Genomic DNA, 19,255 nt, shown 5'->3' with positions numbered 1-19,255 from the left:
CTCCCTCCCCCACCCCCGCCTCAACCCCCTCAGATGTCGCTGTTGCCGCCGCTGCTCAGTGCGCGCAGGGCGAGAGCGAGGAGGAGACGGGAGACCCGAGCGGCTGGGCACCATTGAAGTCTGTATCCTTCTCTCTCTCCCTCTTTCTCTCGCTCCAGCCGCCTCCTTCCCCCCCCCCCCCCGACTCCCCTTCCCTCTGCGACCCGCGGCGCGGGCCTCGCCTGCGGGCCGCCGCGAGGAGATGCGGGGCGCAGCCCGCCGCCTCCCCCTCCCCCCCCCGTCGATACGCCGCCGCTTCCTTGGCGGCGGGGGGTAACGGGCGGAGCAGGGCTGCCGGGGGGCCGCGGCCCCGGCGCTTGCATGGCGCCTCCCGGCCCGCGCGGGAGAGAGGGAGGAGGGCCCCGGAGCGAGCGGGCTTTGCCGCGGGGAAGGAGGGCTGCGCCGAGGGGCGGGGGCAGCGGCACCCGCGCGGCGGCGGACGCGCTCGGGAGACAAAGCCAGCCCGCCACCGCCGAGGGACGGCCTCCGCGACCGGGCGTCCCTGCTCCGGGAGGCGGCGGCGTGTGCCGGGCCCGGGGGAAACGTGGCGGGGTGGGGGAGGCGGCGTGGAAGGGGCCCCGGCGGCGGGGGCGCGGCGCGCAGGGCCCGCCGGGCGGCGGCGGCGGCTGCCCGGGGCGGGAGCGGCGGGCCCCCTCCCCCGGTCCTCGCTGTGGGGCGGCGGGCCGGCCCCGGGGCGTCCCCGCCGGCCTCACGTGCGCCCACCACAGGCCTGAGGCGCAGCCTCCCCCAGCAGGCCTGCCCAGGGCTGCCTTTTATCTGCTGGTGAGGGGGGCGCGGGGGTTTTGTTATTATTACTGTTATTGTTGTTTCTTTTCCCCTTCCTCCTGCCTTTCAAACGGGGACAAGAGAAGCCCCTCTGCGCTGGGGCCCTCGTCCCTGCTCTCCTCCCACCTCACCTACCCCACCGCCTATGGGACTGCCAAAATCCACCTCCCGTGTCAGGGGAGAATTGGGCGGGATTGCTGAGTCTGGGAGGTTTTCTGGCCTTGAAGGACTTTCTCTTTTGCCTTGCCCAGGCATATGGGGAATTGTAACAGTTCTCTAGTTTGCAGTGGGGCGGGGACAATACATGCCTAAGGAGGTGGCCGATATGAGAAATGACATGGAAAAGGGGATGGATTGTGTTCAACATCATTTGCGTAGGTTAAATATGTAGCATGTACAGCTTAGCTGAGTTAATATTGCTCTAGGACCTTAACTCTTGCAAACTTGAGAATCAGAAGGCAACGTTATAGTTGCATTAAGATAAATATGTGCTGTTTATAAGCATTTACTACAATGTAAGAGTAATGGGTGACTCATTACACCGCAGATATGTAGCTGCTCCCCACCAGATTCGCAGTTAATATACCTAGGTATATCTCGATTAACTGCTAGAATCTGAACTCCTGTTCTATTGGGTTTAAGGAAATAAGCATCCCTGATGGTCCTCCCCCTTTTCCCTAGAAATATCTCTGTGCCTTAGAAGGCCTTGGGAAAAACCTTTTTTCAACCCTATATATCACTTTGTCAGTATCGTTTATCCTGGCTAGCATAATGGTGCGTTACCGGGTTATGCCGGACAAAGTAGTAACCTACTTTTTGTTCTGGATTTAATCCGTATTAGAAATGTTATATGCAGTGAATACATGGGGGTTGGAACAAGGACCATGCTTGTATTGGGATGCCTTTCTTTGAGTAATGTAAACTTCCTTTTAATTGTCATGCATTTTTCTAGTAAAAGCTCTGCAAGTCTGCAATAAAAATGGCCTCCAATAAAACTACATTGGTAAGTTCATGCACACCTAAAGTATATAAGGATTTAATCAACATATTTTTCTTCAAACTTATAACTTGGCATCTCCATTTAAAAGATACATCCACATCTCCCCTCCCCAGCATTATTCTGACCAAAATTTCAGATCCAGAAAGTAAGGCTACTAGAAAGGACATTGTCTTTGGCTTTAATAAATCTGCCATTTCTAAAGAGACTTGTTGGGAAAAAAATATTAAAGGACTCTGCACTATTTCATCTGTCCTACAGTAGAAAACACTAAGGATTTTTTTAGCCTCCTTTCAGCACACCGTGTAATTCATCATATACGTAAAAAATAAAATCCAAATCATGCATTCATTTAATTTTTCCCAGTGTATTTGGGGAAAACTAATTGTCTGAGAAAAGGCAGTCTTTATAGGTGAAATATAACGTTATTGGGAAATGATGTGGCGTAGTTAAGATGCCTTTTGAAATGATTTTTAACAAATAACAGTTTCTTTGAATTTCATAGGAGCAGAGATTATCAGATGTCAACCCCTCCTGGACCGTTTTAATGATGCATTCATGGATCTCAAGTCCTGTAAAGCTTTGCTTGACATTAAAATATGGATTTCTAAGGGCAGTTGGTTGCTGGTTACCATTCAACTAATAACAATATATAGTTTTGTGAAAGACAGAACTGAAAAAGTATAGCGTGAGACGCATCTGAGGTTGAGGTGGGGAAGTAAGCAAAAATACATACGTACAATTCAAAATTTGGATAGTAGAACAACTGATTTATAATGCGCTCAAAAGGCCTGTTCTTAAATCTACTGAGATGATTACTGGTTGACCCAGATTGGGATATATTAAAAACTTGTATTAACTCCTGGCTTAGAAGTGCAATTGAGTGCTTCCTTTATATTGTATGATAACAAACTATTTTAAAAGATTCCACTAAGGTGAATGTCTGAACTTTCTGTTAGTAATTGGTTGCCCACTTTTCTCTAATTTGAGTTACAGAAGGACTTAGCCAGCCTGGGGAGGGGGTGCCTGAGGGAGAGGAAAGAATCTGTTAATGCAGTATTTTTAATCTTTTGATGTTGTTGAGAATTTTGCTGCACAGGTCAGGAAAATCAGTTATGGTTCCCATGGGAACCATAACTAATTCTGCTTCATTATGTATTTGCATGCAAAACCTAAATGTATTAAGGGATAGCGTAGCTCTGGAACTGTAATTCTGATTTTGTTACCTCTTGTATGTTAAAACCCTTCACCATAGTGTCACATCAGTGTTTTAATGTTGCCCCTTAAAGAAAGAGTGATTATCCACTGGAGAACATCTGCATCTGTCATATGTGACTTCTGAAATGCAGAAAGGGAAACGAGCCATAGATGAGCATTCAGTGGTCAAATGCCCAAGTTACAGCTTACAACATGCAGCCCTAGAGAAGGGAGCCTCAGGGGTCTAGTGGACATTTAGTACCCTTCAACTTCAGTCAGGTACCACATTCACTTGTGGGCCAAGGTTTATTTGGCTTGTGTAATCTCAGAATGTACAGGTTTTTAACAAATGTTCAGTATCTCTGCAATCAAGTATTATTTTAATAGGTTGGAAAGGCTCAAGAGTTTGGAAAGCAGTGCTGATGCACACAAGACCTAATTAAATCTCTAACATTTAAAACAAAAATCAACATACTCTCTATTTTATTATTTCTTACTGTGCTTCAAGAAAAAAATACAGACCCCCATGACATTCATTTTCTTCTGTGGAAGATTATATAGATACTTAAGTCTTAGAAAGTAAAAAAAAAATTGTTGCTTTGATACAGAAATCCAAAACATTTATCTTTAAGTGACAAGAATTAGTGAAGCCAAAAAGAGTACCAGAAAACAATCTTCCATTGAATCAAAGAATTTTAGTCCAGGGGAGAACACAGATGGAGATGTTCTCCACTTGTAGCCTGCTTGCCTCATTACCAGTAATTATAATGTTATTACTATGGTATAGTGAGTCTGTGTCTTTTGGGGTTTTTTTTCCCCTCTGCTTCCTTTTTTTGTTTGTTTTCCTCATCTCTACCCCTTTCTTTTTTTCACACTTCCATTTCTTGAAAGAAGCTGCCTTCACAGAAGAGTTGGACATCTTCATGGTTTTTTTTCCTTCAATTTCAGTCTTACATTCTTTTCCCTGTGGAGGCAAAAAAAGCCAGTGTGCTTAAGTTGACACTTTTCAGAAAAGAATGTTGTGGTCAAAATACACCTGGGATATGCAGGCAGTTAAAATCTAATTGGAAATACATGCTCTGTTTAGATAATCTCTCTTCTATGCTTCCAAATCAAAACAAATGTCACACAAGATATAATAATATACAGAAACTTGCTGTTTGAAAGAGAAACTTGAAACTTTTCCTGGTCTTTGTTGTTTGCACCTTCAATTTATGGGTTGCTAACGAGAGTAAAGCTGTTTTGGGGAGGGAGGGGAAAAATTAATTACGAAAAATAAGGGGCACAAAGACAGGGCTTTGGAAGGAAAGAATCAGCTTCAAATCTTAAGTTTACAAAAAGAAGACAGTTTTTCTTGTGTCTAACAATAAATTTTTTTACCTTTCACCACATCGAGACAAAATTCCACAAAGTCAAAAAATTTGACAGTTTCAAAATTGCTTTGCAGTATTCTCAAACTAACCCGCATTAATTCTAGAGAGGACTAGAGAAAGGTCATCAAGCAAATAGAGGTGCTCTGTGATTTTTGCTTCTCTGTTTTCTGTTCTATAGTGAGCATTAGTGAGGAATTAGTGCTGTCCGCTTTGATTTAGGGTGCTGCATGACTAGATGTTTTAGGAGCTTAATACTGCTCCCATTAGTTTATGGCTGCCACTTTAACAATTTCCTTATAGGGTGCGGTCCAAAATGGCAAGCAAACTGCTTTTGGTCTGCTAGTGCTCCAGAAATGTGATATGACAACATGATAGGCTAGTTCCAACCTTTTTAAGATTACAAACAAGGAAATTCTGAAATGTGTCCTTCTACTACTATTTAATTGTGCCTTATTAAACTGGGAATGCCTTGAGGATGATGTGGATGTAATATTTATTTTAAGAACTTAAAGAATATTATTTGAAGTATCAAATGTAAACTTAAAACACTTATAAAGTTTTTTAAGTTAGCAAAATTTCATTTACATGTTAAGTGATGTACTTAAGTGTAGCTGTCTTAAATTTTTGCACCTTTGTGACATCTGTTTGAATGTAAGTTACATTGGTGCGTGGCTAAGAATGGGAAGGGACTGCAGTAATGGAATGCTCCTAGCATGCATCCTGTTCAATAGTTACGGGTTATTGTTGAGTATTTTGCTTATTGTAGCAATACATCATAAATTTTGCTCCCATCAGCTTCTCCTTTTTTTTTTGGAAAAGGTAGTAACCACCTTTTTTGAGTAGCATCCCTTTTCGATTTTATGCATTTCCACAGTTCCCTTGTTACTTTTCTTTACTTCTGCCTTATGCTGTTTCTTGCCCTCTGCCTTTTCACAGGCATAGAGTTAACTTTTAGAAGCTTCATAAATTTTTGAGCATGTAGCACTGAGAATTAAATTTATAAGAGGAGTGGAGGCACTGAGTGTATGGACAAAAATATTTCACCTTTTTAAAAACTGGTGTTGGGTATCTCCTTAAGCAACTGAAAAAACCCAAAATGTTAACGTGTCTTGCTCAGGTTACCTGACCACATGCACTAACATAAAAGGAGTCTGAGCTTCTGGCTTTAGTGTGAATAAGTACATGATTCTTTGCTGTTTACTGAGCAAAGTTGGATTTGGCCAGTGAAGTAACTGTGTAAAGCAAAAGAATAAATAATGTCATTCTGAATTTCTTTTGTAGCACAAAATGGGAAAGAAACAGAATGGCAAAGGTAAAAAAGTTGAAGAGGCAGAGCCTGAAGAATTTGTTGTGGAGAAAGTCCTGGACAGACGTGTTGTAAATGGAAAGGTGGAATACTACTTGAAGTGGAAAGGATTTACAGAGTAAGGCATTACCTATTACTTTTTTCTGATAGAATGCTAAATACTAACAATTTATTTGGAATAACTATGCAGAGAGCAGATTGGATGATGGGGATACATTTTAAAGAACCTCCAGGGAAGAACATCCATAAATGCATATTCAAGTGGGGCAGTCAAGTATGAAAATAAGATAGAAGATATGTAGCTTAGTGTTTGTGCTGCATAAAATGTTCCAAGACTTTTACCAAGTCCTTAGTGATTGTTATTTCACCACTGTTATTTGATTTAGCTTGTGTCAGTATCTATCAAGGTACACTAGACTGACAGTTATTATGTTTATATATGTGTTGGAACGAATGTTACTTCTGAGTAAGAAATTTTGCAGGGTTTTAAACTGTAGGCAGCTCGGAAACGATGAATTTGAAGCAGATAGTTTGCTTATTATTCACTTTTCTGAGCTCTCAAATTAGATTAATTTGCATAAGGAATTCTATGGCATGGTTGCCTTCAGTAGGCATACCCGAAAGGTATCTTTTGAGTCTCTTTCCCAGGACTTTTGAAAGCACAGGAAAACCTTACAGTGGACTTAAAAGTTGGTTGTTAAAGAAGGCACATAGTTGTGCCTCCTCCCTCCCTCCCGTGACACTTTCTGGCAGGCTACTAGCTGAAAAAAGGGGATGCACCTAGCATTTGAAGATAAGTAGTTACATACGCAGTCGTACTATTGTTGCATACCTCCCAAAGTGATTGCATTGCAACATTCTGCATTCTAGCACCTGAAATTTGTGTAGTAATAAGTGCATAAACACAAAACACGTGTTTAGTATTCAACGGTCTGATTTGAAGTTGTAAAAATACGTTTTAGTAACTTAAAATAATTTGTAGGCATCCTGCTTGTGCAGTAGCTCTGTGGCAGTATTTGTGCATGAGGACTTCTGATGAGGTGCTCAGTTGTTGTAGGGAACATTCATGGACTTCTTAAAATTTTAGTTAACAAAATACACACTCACTGGAACATTTGCAGTGCCCAGCTCTGGACATGGAAACTTTGTTCCCTCCTGTAGTCAACTGAAGGAAGGAGATAGTTCTAGGTATAGTTGATCTCGGTGCTCGGAGACAACTTTTGAGAGCATTCCTTGTATATAGAAGCTTAGACATACATACTCAGTTTGTAGTGAGTGTTGTGTCTGTTCTCTGTAAGTCTTAGTGCTCATATCATATGGTTTGTTTGCATGGACAGTCTTCAGAGGAACTAGGGAAGGGAGTCAGTTTAAATGGACAGATAGGTTTGGAAGGGTGGGGATTGCTTGTTTTAACTCCTATGATCCCTCCCAGATCATAGGAGTTAATAGAGCTGCTTATTCAGTATCTCCAGTTTAAGAACATTGTTTTTCAACAACAGCAGAGCTTACTTCTTTTGGTCATCAAATGCAGTACATGAAGGTTACTAAAGATGGCAAGATAAGCATCCTTAGGTTTAAGAAACCTGCCTTAAGTAATGAGAAGAAAATGAACTTGCTTAAGGTGAGCCATGTGGCTAGTTTTACGTTTTTCTTCTTTTCCTAGTTTTACATAAATATGTGTATATTTCAGTGCTGACAACACATGGGAGCCTGAAGAAAACTTAGATTGTCCAGAGCTAATCGAAGCTTTTCTGAACTCTCAGAAAGCTGGTAAAGAAAAAACAGACGGTGCCAAAAGAAAATCTTTGTCAGATAGCGAATCTGATGATAGTAAATCAAAGAAAAAGCGTGATTCTGTAAGTATATGTTCACGTGCTAAGCTTTGTTTTTCCTGTGTCTCTTCCCTACCTCTCCATCCCCATCCCCCCCAAAATCCTGTCATGACTTTGAGAATGAGACCAAACATGGGTTTAAAACTGTAAAAATCGCACAGCACCTGGAACTGTGGTTTGAAAAGGGTACTCATTCATGGTGGTTAATGAGACTATCTAAATGGTGGGTAGAAGATGGTTGATTGGCCTGATGACTAAAAGTTCTTGCATTGTCCCATGATGCTTACTGAATAATTGAAAGTATGACTGGTTAAGAGTTATTTATGAATTATGTTAATTGGTCAGTTTGTATTAGAGCAAAAGGTTCATGAATGGAACAAAGGTGAAGTTCTAGTTTGGCTTTCATATTTAGTATATGATTTTAAATAGGTGAGTGGCAAGATGGCAAAATGTGAAGACCAGGCAGTTACTTAGATTTTAGGACCAGGCGTGATGGTGGAGAGGGAGTAGAAAAGGTGGCTGAAGAAAGCCTACCTTTTCTTACAGGTCTGGGTTTCTCATACAATTTAAATGAACGAACAACATGACAAATTTAGTGCTGATAAGTACAAAATAATGCACATATAATAATGTGCTCAATAGTTCACATTTTTCTCTGTAAACTTTCAAACTAGCAATTTGAAACGAAACCAGTTGGCAATGTTAGTGGTTTACTGAAGACAGCTATTGGATGTGTGGTTACTGTCAAAGTTGGAAGGCATCAGAAGGAATAGTTGATGAATAATACAAAGAATATTTTAGTTTCTGTATAAAGTCAATTGTGTGTCTTCGTCTTGTACAGTAGTGGCCACTGTCTCAAAAAGGATATTGTGAAACTGGAGGAACTATACAGGAAATAGTCGTGATATTCCTTACCACCAGTGCAATCTCAGTGAGCCAAGAGTTGAGGTGTTCCCCAAGGGTGCATTTTCACAGTTGGCTTAAGCCAACCCAAGTCTCTTGTTTTACTGAAAAGGATGTGTTTTCCCACTTCCAGGAGTGCATTTTTGCTTTGCGTCTTTTGTTGCTTTTCCTGGCCATGCTAGTTGTTTATCTACTATAAGGATTTTTAGATCACTTGTTTCATCTATTGAGTTTTCAGAAATAAATGCTAGAAGCATTGATGTAAAATTCCTTCATTGTTACTCTACATCTAAATGGCTTGGCCTGAAGATCAGTCGTGAAAAAATAAAATTAATGTCATCTTCAGACAATTATGTGCAATTATAGCTTTTACAATTATGTAAGGCTATATTTTTTGTTCTGATACACACATACATATACACAAGAATGCATGTATCTAGCTCTAATGCCAAAAGAGTATTTTATCTTAAACTAGATAACAATCTTCTAACTTACTCAATAGGTTGATAAACCAAGAGGGTTTGCAAGGGGTCTTGATCCTGAGCGGATAATTGGGGCTACGGATAGCAGTGGAGAGCTTATGTTCCTCATGAAATGGTAAGTCTTACATCCACAGTTCTGGTCCATATTAAGGGAGGGCAGGCAGTTGCACTTAGGCTAATGAGACAACTTCATTTCAGGAGTAAGACAGCTGGTGATCTCCTTATTAACCTTGTATTCTTAGGGGAAAAAAAAAGCTTGTATAGTCACTTATTCCCTCTTCCTTCCAAAACCAAAATAACGTTAGGTTCTGTTGGTTCAGTTTTACAGAAGTAGAAATTTGAAAGGTAAATTCTGATAAAATATGGAAAGATTGATGTTTGTAAGGAAAAGATGGATCTCAGTAGTGTGCTTGCTGAGGAAATGGCAGGCAGAACTGCAGCTTTACATGTTTCAATAAGCAGAAGGGAGCTGCTGGATAGCCAGCCTTTTAACCAACCATAGTGCCAGCTGTTCTGCGTGCAACCGAGTGGCCAGAGAATTGGAAGGAACTAGTGGAGGAAGCTGAGGTTGAGATGAAGAACAAACAATATGAAGGAGGGGTTTATCATTATGGGCTAGTGAGAGAGTGATGGGGGGAGTTTGCATTGTTGGGAGGGTAGAGGGAGACCAGCTTCATTAGCTACAGTGTTGATAGAAGACTTCTGTCTCCTCAGTGAACAAGTAGGATACTTTTTTTTTTTCCAGTGTTGAGAATACAAGAGATTGAATTAACATTTGCTGGGGGTCGGATTTCTTATGGTGGTGGGATGAGAAGAATGATAGCTTTCCACAGCCTTTGAGAAAGGCATAATTTTCTGAATGGAGTCAAACTGAGTGGTCTCCAGAGAAATCATTTGTCATGTGATGTGCCTGGACTGCTGAAGATTAGTGCTTTGGAAGATTCTGTCTCCCTTCTGCCTTTTCAAATTCTCTATAAAATTTATGTGAAACTTAGAGTTGCAAAATATAGATCATGACTATTTGAATTTCTGTAGTGGTAATTGGCAAAATCAAACACAAAAGAAAAGTACAAAAATAAACCTTTTTTTTTTAGTTCAGTTGCAGTTTATTAGTTTTTCATACTTGATAGTAGGCAACAAACATAGATATGAATATGTATGCACAAAACTGACTTGTAAAGGCAGCATACACTTTAAAATGGAATCTGAAGCATGTCAGGCTGGAAAGTTTGTTTTCTTACCCCAAGACAGCATCAAGAACAACACTATGAAATACAGCAAGTTACTTGCATAAACTAAATATAATTTGGATGCAAGTACCACCTCTTAAGACTGATGCTATTGATTTTTAAGTTTCACTTTGAAGTTTTGATTATGCTTTAAAAGGCAAAATTAGCAAAGTTTTACTTCTTTCATTACATACCGCCATAGGTAACTGTATAAATGGTTCCCTTTGAATAGCGTTTTCCTTTCAAACAGAAAAAAACATGGGAAGGGAAGGAAGATACAGCTGTGAAACCTTGCCATTAGCATGGAAATGCTTGGTAGCTATAGTGAAAGGTATACTGAAAACTGATTTCTAGCTGACATTCTTTTCAGAACCTATGACCTACCAAGAGCTGCTAAATTTACTGAATTAACGATTATGCATTTTCTTAAATCCCACTCTCTTCTACATCAGGAAAGACTCTGATGAGGCAGATCTGGTCCTGGCCAAAGAAGCTAACGTGAAGTGTCCTCAGATCGTAATTGCTTTTTATGAAGAGCGACTAACTTGGCATTCATGCCCAGAAGATGAAGCACAATAATTGTTTGCATTGCTTTTTTATATATATGAATATTAAAACCTGAAATTTGATTTATTAGCAATGTGAGAAGCATACATTCTAACAAGAATCAAATTTGATATTTTTTTGAAGTAGTATGTTTTGCATCAACAGCAAGTAAGTAAAAGCTTTCTGCAACTTGTTTCATTTATCACAAGAGAGCATTTGATACTACTACTTCCTCCATATTAGGTAAAAGCTTTTATAAAACATTCATAAACTTCCATAGTTATTACAGAATCATAATGAATGTCTAAACAAACTCACAGATGTTTTGTAGTCTTCTATACTATTGATGTGCATGTATCTTCTTTACCCAAACCTAGCCCTTTAAACCTGTAGAATAATTCTTTTTAGGATTTGGGATCACTTGGTCCCGAGAAGACCAGGTGAAAACTAACTTTGTAGTAATTTGAATGTTATCAGACTGTATATTGTTTACTTTATTGTAAATACTGGTGAACAGTGGTCAATAAAATAGTTTTATATTCTTCCTTTATACTGATAGGCTGTGACTCTTTTGAAGCGGTATGATATTTCTGAACTTTTGATATGTTAAGCTCTCAATTCGTAATATATTTAACTGTAAGTTGTTTTTTGGGGGTAGATTGATTAATTAATATTACCCCATTGCTACTCTGTAATCACAATACGAGACAAATACCAGGCTTTGATTCTTTGTATTTTTTTGGTGGACAATGCCTGAGGTGTAGTTTTTTTTAGTCAGGAAGGGCCTGTGAAATGAATGTGCTTTGGGTACTTGTTTAAGTCACAGATAGCAACCATACTGCCTAGGTATGGCTGCTGGTCACAAGGCCTAGTGGCCTCTGCAGATGTACTAGAAAATATTTGATATGTGTTGACAGTATCAGCCTTTGCTTTAATTTCAGGTCTTAATGCAAAGCTGTACTGTAACTAGTGGTGTTTCGGATGGAATTATTCCTCAGGCGGTGGCCTGAAGAATACTTACATAGCTCTGCCTTTAAAGTGGAATATTTTAATGAAGATACTAAGTCATATACTTTAAACAAAAGACTTCGTTTCTATTTCAGATTGAATTTTAAAATTAGTCCTATAATCAGCTGCTTCCAGAATGCCTTCAGAAGGGCAGAAGTAAGGGGTGGGGAACTCAGGAGGAGGAAAGTTGCCTTTTTCCATTCTTTCTTCAGTTGCCGTTCCTCTTTTCACTTGCTTTCATCCACACACCTTCTTTTATTTGTGTTTTGACTACCATGGTATAGTTTACTTTGAGCTGTGCCTCTCCATATGTCAATGGCCAAGCTTGTTTCAGAATTCCCCTTAATTTAGAGTTTTGACTAAAAAAAAAAAATCCTGCAGTATGCTACTGTCAGTGTCCTAGGTGAGACAATTAAGATTGCCCAGCTATGTTTTCTTAGAAGGTTAAAAAAAGACGGGTATTCCTGGAAACCCTCATATGGTGCGCTGAAGAGCGAATGAAGGAATTTAGTCTGTGCTTGATGTTCTTTTGATACTGTTTTGCAAATCATTACTATAACTATTTGTCCTCACATAGTTTCAAAAGCCATTTACATTGTGAATCAAAACTTGTCATTGTACAACACTTAATTATAGTTAAACACTGGGGTGGCTAAACTGATGCTAAATCACTTTTTACGTGTAACTGCTTTGTCTTGTCAAGAGTTTTTATTACTGGGTTTGGGCAGAATTCAGTTGCTATCTATTTGTGGCTCTAGGAAAAATCTGGTATCCCTATTAGTGTGGGGGTTCCCTTGCACTAAGTAATGATAATTTCAGAACTTAGCTAACTTCTCTTGCCTGTTCCTTAGACATATGACCCTGAATTTGTCATATGTGTATGTCTTCTACAGAGTTCATGGCTGTCCTGGTTTTGGCTGGGGTAGAGTTAATTTTCTTCCTAGTAGCTGGTATAGTGCTGTTTTGGATTTAGCATCAGAATAATGTTGATAACACTGATGTTTTAGTTGTTGCTGAGGAGTGCTTACACTAAGTCAAGGACTTCTTCAGCTTCTCATACTGCCCTGCCAGCAAGGAGGCTGGGGGTGCACGAAAAGTTGGGAGGGGACACAGCCAGAGCAGCTGACCCAAACTGGACAAAGGGCTATTCCACACCATATGACGTCATGCTGAACAAAATACTGGGGAGAGTTGGTGAGGGGGAGGCAGGGTGCGGCCGCTGCTCAGGAACTGGCTGGGCATTGGTCAGCAGGTGGTGAGCAGTTGCATTGTGCATCCCTTGTTTTGTATATTCTTTTATCATTATTATTCTTTTCCCTTCCTTTTCTGTCCTATTAAATTGTTTTTATCTCAACTCACGAGTTTTACCTTTTTTCCCATTCTCCCCCCCATCCCACTGGGAGGGAGTGAGCAAACAGCTGTGTGGTGTTTAGCTGCCGGCAGGGTTAAACCATGACAATGGCTTAATTCTTTGAGGCCTATAATAGGAATATTTATATACCTAGTATATAGGATTCTGAAATCCTTGGTTTTTTACCCAGTAGCTTGAGAAATACACAGGCTAAACAAGAATTCCAAAGCAGCTTGCATTCTCCTGCCTGCTGCTTCAGTATGGAGTGCTTTTAAAGAGTCTTAAAACTGTTATTCTACAGTTTGCATTTCACTGTCTGAAACTTTGCAGTTTCTATACTTTGTTTCAACTGTGGATATCAAGTTTATATGAAGTTGCTGATTTGAAGCAATACAGGTTAAACAGTTGATTTAAATCATCAGTTATTGTAAGACAGATTTTTGTTGAAATGCTGATTCTCCTCAATTCATAACCCTTAAAATAGAGATTTGCAGTTAGGTACAGCTTTTACATTATATTTGGTTCTTCCTTCTGACTGTCCGTAAAAGTGCACTGGATTCACATTTAAACAACTTTACAGCTTCTTAGACAATTATTTAGTTTTCTAATTTTTTACATTATGATGGTAGAAATGCTGACTGGTATTTGTTGCCTTTTTTTTTTTTTTTGTCTCCTCACTTTGTGTCAAACTGCATTTTGATAGTAATGAAATGCAACACTTTAAAGTTACAAGTTCTGTAAAATTACTCTGAATGTGCTGCATACATATGCAAAAAGTTAACAAATGTTATTAATTTAAAATTAATTAATTAAATAAATGAGATATCTTCTGTAGTTAGTGAGTTGTGCGGAGGTTTCTGGTCATTGTCCTTTCTTATACCAAAACAAATAGGTTTTAGGCTGTCATTTCACGATCACTCTGTGTTGATGCTGCTGTCCTGAAAAACAAACAAACAAAAAAACCCAGTTGTGCTTGCTCTAGTACTACTCCTGACCCTGGCTGAAGAAAATACTCTTGAGTTAAATGTAACCAGGTAGTGCTAGGTTATGCAAAATTCAAATAATGATTGGTTTTGGCATCATACTCTCACAGCCTGGTTCTCACTTTTTTGCTAGGGAAGAATAATACCTTTTGGTTTTTTTAAAACTCCTAATTTATTCATTAGTATTGAATTAATTGCAAACTAATTAAAGAACAATTGCTGTTAAATGGAATAAAACAGATAGTACCTGTAAAAAAAGCTATCAGCATTGCAAGTGAATTTTATCAGTTCAGCACAAATGGATTCTACATGCTTCATGGTAATTCTTCTAGATTTATGGTCCAGTTCTCTTCAAAACTGCTTGACAGTTTCTTAACAATAGGTTATAACACATTTAGGACTCAACATATGTTGCCATAATTTCAAATATAACTAGAAGTACATTTTTTCTTTAACTGCAAATTATTATTTATCTTATTTACTCACCTGAATTAGGCTCTTGCACTAGAAAAGATTGTCCTCCTTTCCTGTTCAAGAGCTTTCTCCAACTCCTCAGCGTTTTCCTTACTGTTGGTGTCCTCGCTCTGTTTGGAATTTCTTCTCAAAATGCCCCCTTTTATTCAACTTCTCAGTTTAGCTGCTTGTGTTAAGACATGTCTACTCTGCTGACAGAGGCCTCTAAACCTGGTCTAGCAGCCAAGCCACATGCCCCCAGATTTGTTTCTTAGGTGCCTCCCCCAAAAGGAAGAGTCTTACTGCACAGACTTACTGCACTTTACAACCTGAAGTGCAATAGCATGGAAATATGGCTATACGGTTCCTGGATCAAAATGTTGCAGGGTCAAATGGAGCCACATTTTTCCCTGTTGATTTATGAAGCTGTGTCTCCACCAGCTCAGGAGTTGTGCTTTGTTTCGCAGAGCGACTATGCAGACTAGCTGTTGTGGGATTTATCTGTTATATATCTGTTAGCAGATATATACTGTTCACGGGCAGTTTCCACCTGATAGTGTTTTGCTGTTCTCCCAGCCTTTAGTTGTGACAACACTTGAGCAGCAGCTGAGGTAAAAGTGTTTGCTGGTACCTTTATCTCAGCAGCACCTGGAAAGAGCTGCAGAAGCTTTGAGCTTCGCTCCTGCTCCTTCCTGTTGGGACAATCCCAGCAGTCAGCTTTGGTAACATCAGATCTTTTCGAAGTTCAAATGGAAAATTTCCATCTCCCCAAATCCCTTTTAGGGACTCCTATCAAAGTACTCTGGGCTCTCATTTCAAATAAATGATAGATGGTTTAAGCTAAAAAAAAAAAAATTATGCCAAGAAAAATTGAAGCACTTGTCCCAGAGAAAGAGCCTGCAATTGATCCATCCCCACGCAAGCAGGAACAGTGCTTTTCTTCCTTGTAAAGTGCTGTGGGATTTATTAACGTGGTGAGAGAATTGGATATCATTCCCAGGGCTCCAGATGGCACCTGCCAGATGGGAGGTCATATTCTTTTGTCTAAAGATACTGGCATTGATGGCATGGTGTTTGAGAATGCAATAACCTTTTGTGATGGATTTTCTTACTAGATAATGGTTTAAGTAAGTGGTCAAGTACTCCCATTCATTGCAGTGTCTGCAAAATTATTTTAATCTGGTGAAAAGGTAGCCCTTCTGGATATGGTATTGAATGGCAGGGTTTGGTTTGTTTCCTTGGTTGAACGTACAAATCCCTCAGATTTGCTAGACCAGCAGATGCATCATTGGCCAAATTCTAATCTGATTCCTCCTTCCCAAAAAGTTTTCTTATTCAGGTGCACTGCTCTGCACAGAGTTCCCATATAAAATGTGTGTGTATTTTTGCTTCAAAATCTTTGTCAAAAACACTGGACCTTGTTGCCTGACTTTTTATAAGCAGGGTCAACAATCAGGAAGTTCTGTCTTTATAAAGAAAAGGCATGTTAAAGAAACTTAGAATCATAGAATCATTTAGGTTAGAAAAGACCTTTAAGATCATAGAGTCCAACTGTAAAACTGACACTGTCCACCACTAAACCATGTCCCTAAGCACTACATCTACATGTCTTTTTAAATACCTCCAGGGATGGTGACTCAACCACTTCCCTGGGCAGCCTGTTCCAACGCCTTACAGCCCTTTCGGTGAATAAGTTTCTCCTAACGTCCAATCTAAACCTCCCCTGGCGCAACTTGAGGCCATTTCCTCTTGTCCTATCACTTGTTACCTGGGAGAAGAGACCGACCCCCACCTCTCTACAACCTCCTTTCAGGCAGTTGTAGAGAGCGATAAGGTCTCCCCTCAGCCTCCTTTTCTCCAGGATAAACAACCCCAGTTCCCTCAGGCGCTCCTCATCAGACTTGTGCTCCAGACCCTTCACCAGCTTCGTTGCCCTTCTCTGGACACGCTCCAGCACCTCCATGTCTCTCTTGTAGTGGGGGGCCCAAAACTGAACACAGTATTTGAGATGTGGCCTCACCAGTGCCCAGTACGGAGAGGACAATCACTTCCCTAGTCGTGCTGGCCACACTATTTCTGATACAAGCCAGGATGCCATTGGCCTTCTTGGCCACCTGGGCACACTGCTGGCTCATACTCAGCTGGCTGTCAACCAACACCCCCAGGTCCTTTTCCACCGGGCAGCTTTCCAGCCACTCTTCCCCAAGCCTGTAGCATTGCATGGGGTTGCTGTGACCCAAGCACAGGACCCAGCACTCAGCCTTGTTGAACCTCATACAATTGACCTCAGCCCATGGATCCAGCCTGTCCAGGTCCCTCTGCAGAGCCTTCCTACACTCAAGCAGATCAACACTCCCACACAACTTGGTGTCGTCTGCAGACTTACTGAGGGTGCACTTGATCCCCTCGTCCAGATCATTGATAAAGATATTAAACAGAACTGGCCCCAGTACTGAGCCCTGGGGAACACTGCTTGTGACCGGCTGCCAACTGGATTTAAGTCCATTCACCACAACCCTCTGGGCCCGGCCACCCAGCCAGTTTTTTACCCAGCAAAGCGTACGCCCATCTAAGCCATGAGCAGCCAGTTTCCTCAGGAGAATGCTGTGGGAAATGGTGTCAAAGGCTTTACTAAAGTCTAGGTGGACACCATCCACAGCCTTTCCCTCATCCACTAGGCGGGTCACCTTGTCATAGAAGGAGATCAGGTTAGTCAAGCAGGACCTGCCTTTCATAAACGCATGCTGACTGGGCCTGATCACATGGTTGTCCTGTACGTGCCGCATGATGGCTCTCAAGATGATCTGCTCCATCAGCTTCCCTGGTACCGAGGTCAGGCTGACAGGCCTGTAGTTCCCCAGATTCTCCTTCTGGCTCTTCTTGTAGATGGGTGTCACATTTGCTAACCTCCAGTCACCTGGGACCTCCCCGGTTAGCCAGGACTGCTGGTAAATGATGGAAAGCGGCTTGGTGAGCACATCTGCCAGCTCCCTCAGTACTCTTGGGTGGATCCCATCCGGCCCCATAGACTTGTGTGTGTCTATGTGGTGTAGCAGGTTGCTAACCATTTCCCCTTGGATTATGGGGGCTTCATTCTGCTCCCCGTCTCTAGCTCAGGGGGCTGAGTACCCCGAGAACAATTGGTCTTACTATTAAAGACTGAGGCAAAGAAGGCATTAAGTACCTCAGCCTTTTCCTCATCCTTTGTCACTGTATTTCCTCCCACATCCAATAGAAGATGGAGATTCTCCTTAGCCCTCCTTTTGTTGCTAATGTATTTACAGAAACATTTTTAATTGTCTTTTACCACAGTAGCCAAATTAAGTTCTAGCTGGACTTTGGCCCTCCTAATTTTCTCCCTGCATAACCTCACGACATCCCTGTAGTCCTCCTGAGTTGCCTGCCCCTTCTTCCAAAGGCCATAAACTCCTTTTTTTCCTGAGTTCCAGCCAAAGCTCTCTGTTCAGCCAGGCTGGTCTTCCCCGCCAGCTCATCTTTTGGCGCATAGGGACAGCCTACTCCTGGGCCTTTAAGATTGCCTTCTTGAAGAATGTCCAGCGTTCCTGGACTCCTTTGCCCTTCAGGACTGCCTCCCAAGGGACTCTGTCAACCGGTCTCCTAAACAGGCCAAAGTCTGCCCTCCAGAAGTCCAAGGTAGTAGTCATGCTGACCCCCCTCCTTACTTCTCCAAGAATCAAAAACTCCATCATTTCATTATCACTGTGCCCAAGACAGCCTCCAACAATCACATCACCCTCAAGTCCTTCTCTGTTCACAACAACAGGTCCAGCAGCGCTCCTTCCCTAGTTGACTCACTCACCAACTTGTCTAAGATACAAACGCGCTGATACTACTTAATTTTATCCAAGGAGTTTTTACAAAATAATCCTAAAGATAGTTCTAATCTCAAGATAGGACATGGAGACTTTATGCAATGTAGTATCACAAGACTGTAAGTAAGTGGAGCACCATTGCCCATCCAGAGCAAAGACAAATTATGAATTATGTCTCTTTGGATGGAAGATGAGCAAATCTCCACCTGTTCCCAACTTGAAGGTATTTTAAATTCCAGAACTGAGAATATTTGTTCACACATCTAAAGGCACATGTCTGCTCTGGGAAATCATAACGAAAAGAAGATGGTGGTAATTCTTTTTGCTTCTCAATCATTTCTAGATTTCAATCAGAAATGGTCTCTTTCAGCTAATGCCTCTGCTGTGTACTGTGGCACTGAACGCCTGCCTTTTCTTTTTCCATCATCATCTTCATTAGGCTGAAGGTTTTTCTTGGGCCTGAGATCCAAGGCTCAGAATTGGTTTAACTTGTTAGAGCTCTTTATTTGTAGGAGTTTTTACAGACTGAGAGATAACCTTGGTTATGCTTCTCATTATTTTTATTTTTATTTTGAGTATCCACTAACCTGCTCCTAATGAAGCAGAACTATAAGTTTCATTCATGCTTAGTAAAAGATGTATTCCTTCTTTTGTTTTCTGCAGTGGTTTGATATTTTGTAATGATGTATATAGAGGCAGCTATTCACAGACACAACATGTATATTGAAGCAAATAGATGCTCTGCATGAACATTTTTCGTACTGGAATGCTGCTTTTCAGACTTAACTTCTGAAATTGTTTCTCACAGTATTTCTACCTGAAGGGAGAAGAACAAGGAAGAGAAGTCTCACAGGAGCACACTTCTCCTGCAAGTCACAGCTCAGCAGATTTAAAACAAGAGTTTATACTTTCTACATGTTTACTCAAGCTGAAACTT

At 41.0% G+C, this 19,255-nt stretch overlaps 1 protein-coding gene across 5 annotated transcripts; it reads left to right on the top strand.

The window, feature by feature from the left end:
• Positions 1–6: 6 nt before the first annotated feature.
• CBX3 (chromobox 3) lies at positions 7–11,240 on the top strand. Of its 5 annotated transcripts, none has more exons than XM_072854107.1 (7): positions 16–118; positions 1,778–1,828; positions 2,328–2,396; positions 5,674–5,816; positions 7,389–7,554; positions 8,936–9,030; positions 10,597–11,240. In XM_072854107.1, the coding sequence occupies exons 2-7, from the start codon at positions 1,805–1,807 to the stop codon at positions 10,721–10,723; spliced, it is 624 nt and encodes a 207-aa protein (XP_072710208.1). In that variant the 5' UTR covers positions 16–118; positions 1,778–1,804; the 3' UTR covers positions 10,724–11,240. The 5 variants fall into 5 exon arrangements, with proteins under 5 accessions (XP_072710210.1, XP_072710208.1, XP_072710207.1 ...); XM_072854106.1 differs by having other exon boundaries at positions 2,328–2,435; XM_072854109.1 differs by lacking the exon at positions 2,328–2,396 and having other exon boundaries at positions 7–118.
• The last annotated feature ends 8,015 nt before the right edge of the window (positions 11,241–19,255 follow it).

The sequence above is a fragment of the Ciconia boyciana genome, chromosome 2 (assembly GCF_034638445.1).
Source record: "Ciconia boyciana chromosome 2, ASM3463844v1, whole genome shotgun sequence".
NCBI lineage: Eukaryota > Metazoa > Chordata > Aves > Ciconiiformes > Ciconiidae > Ciconia > Ciconia boyciana.
The sequence above is the reverse complement of the archived record's forward strand: the minus strand, read 5'-3'. Positions and strand labels throughout refer to the sequence as shown.

Bases quoted from the DNA above. Each gene is read 5' to 3' on its own strand.
- CBX3 (XM_072854106.1), top strand. From the start codon at position 1,805: ATGGCCTCCAATAAAACTACATTG. The intron at 5,817-7,388 runs GTAAGGCATTAC...TGTATATTTCAG, and splicing joins AAGTGGAAAGGATTTACAGA to TGCTGACAACACATGGGAGC. The intron at 7,555-8,935 runs GTAAGTATATGT...CTTACTCAATAG, and splicing joins CAAAGAAAAAGCGTGATTCT to GTTGATAAACCAAGAGGGTT.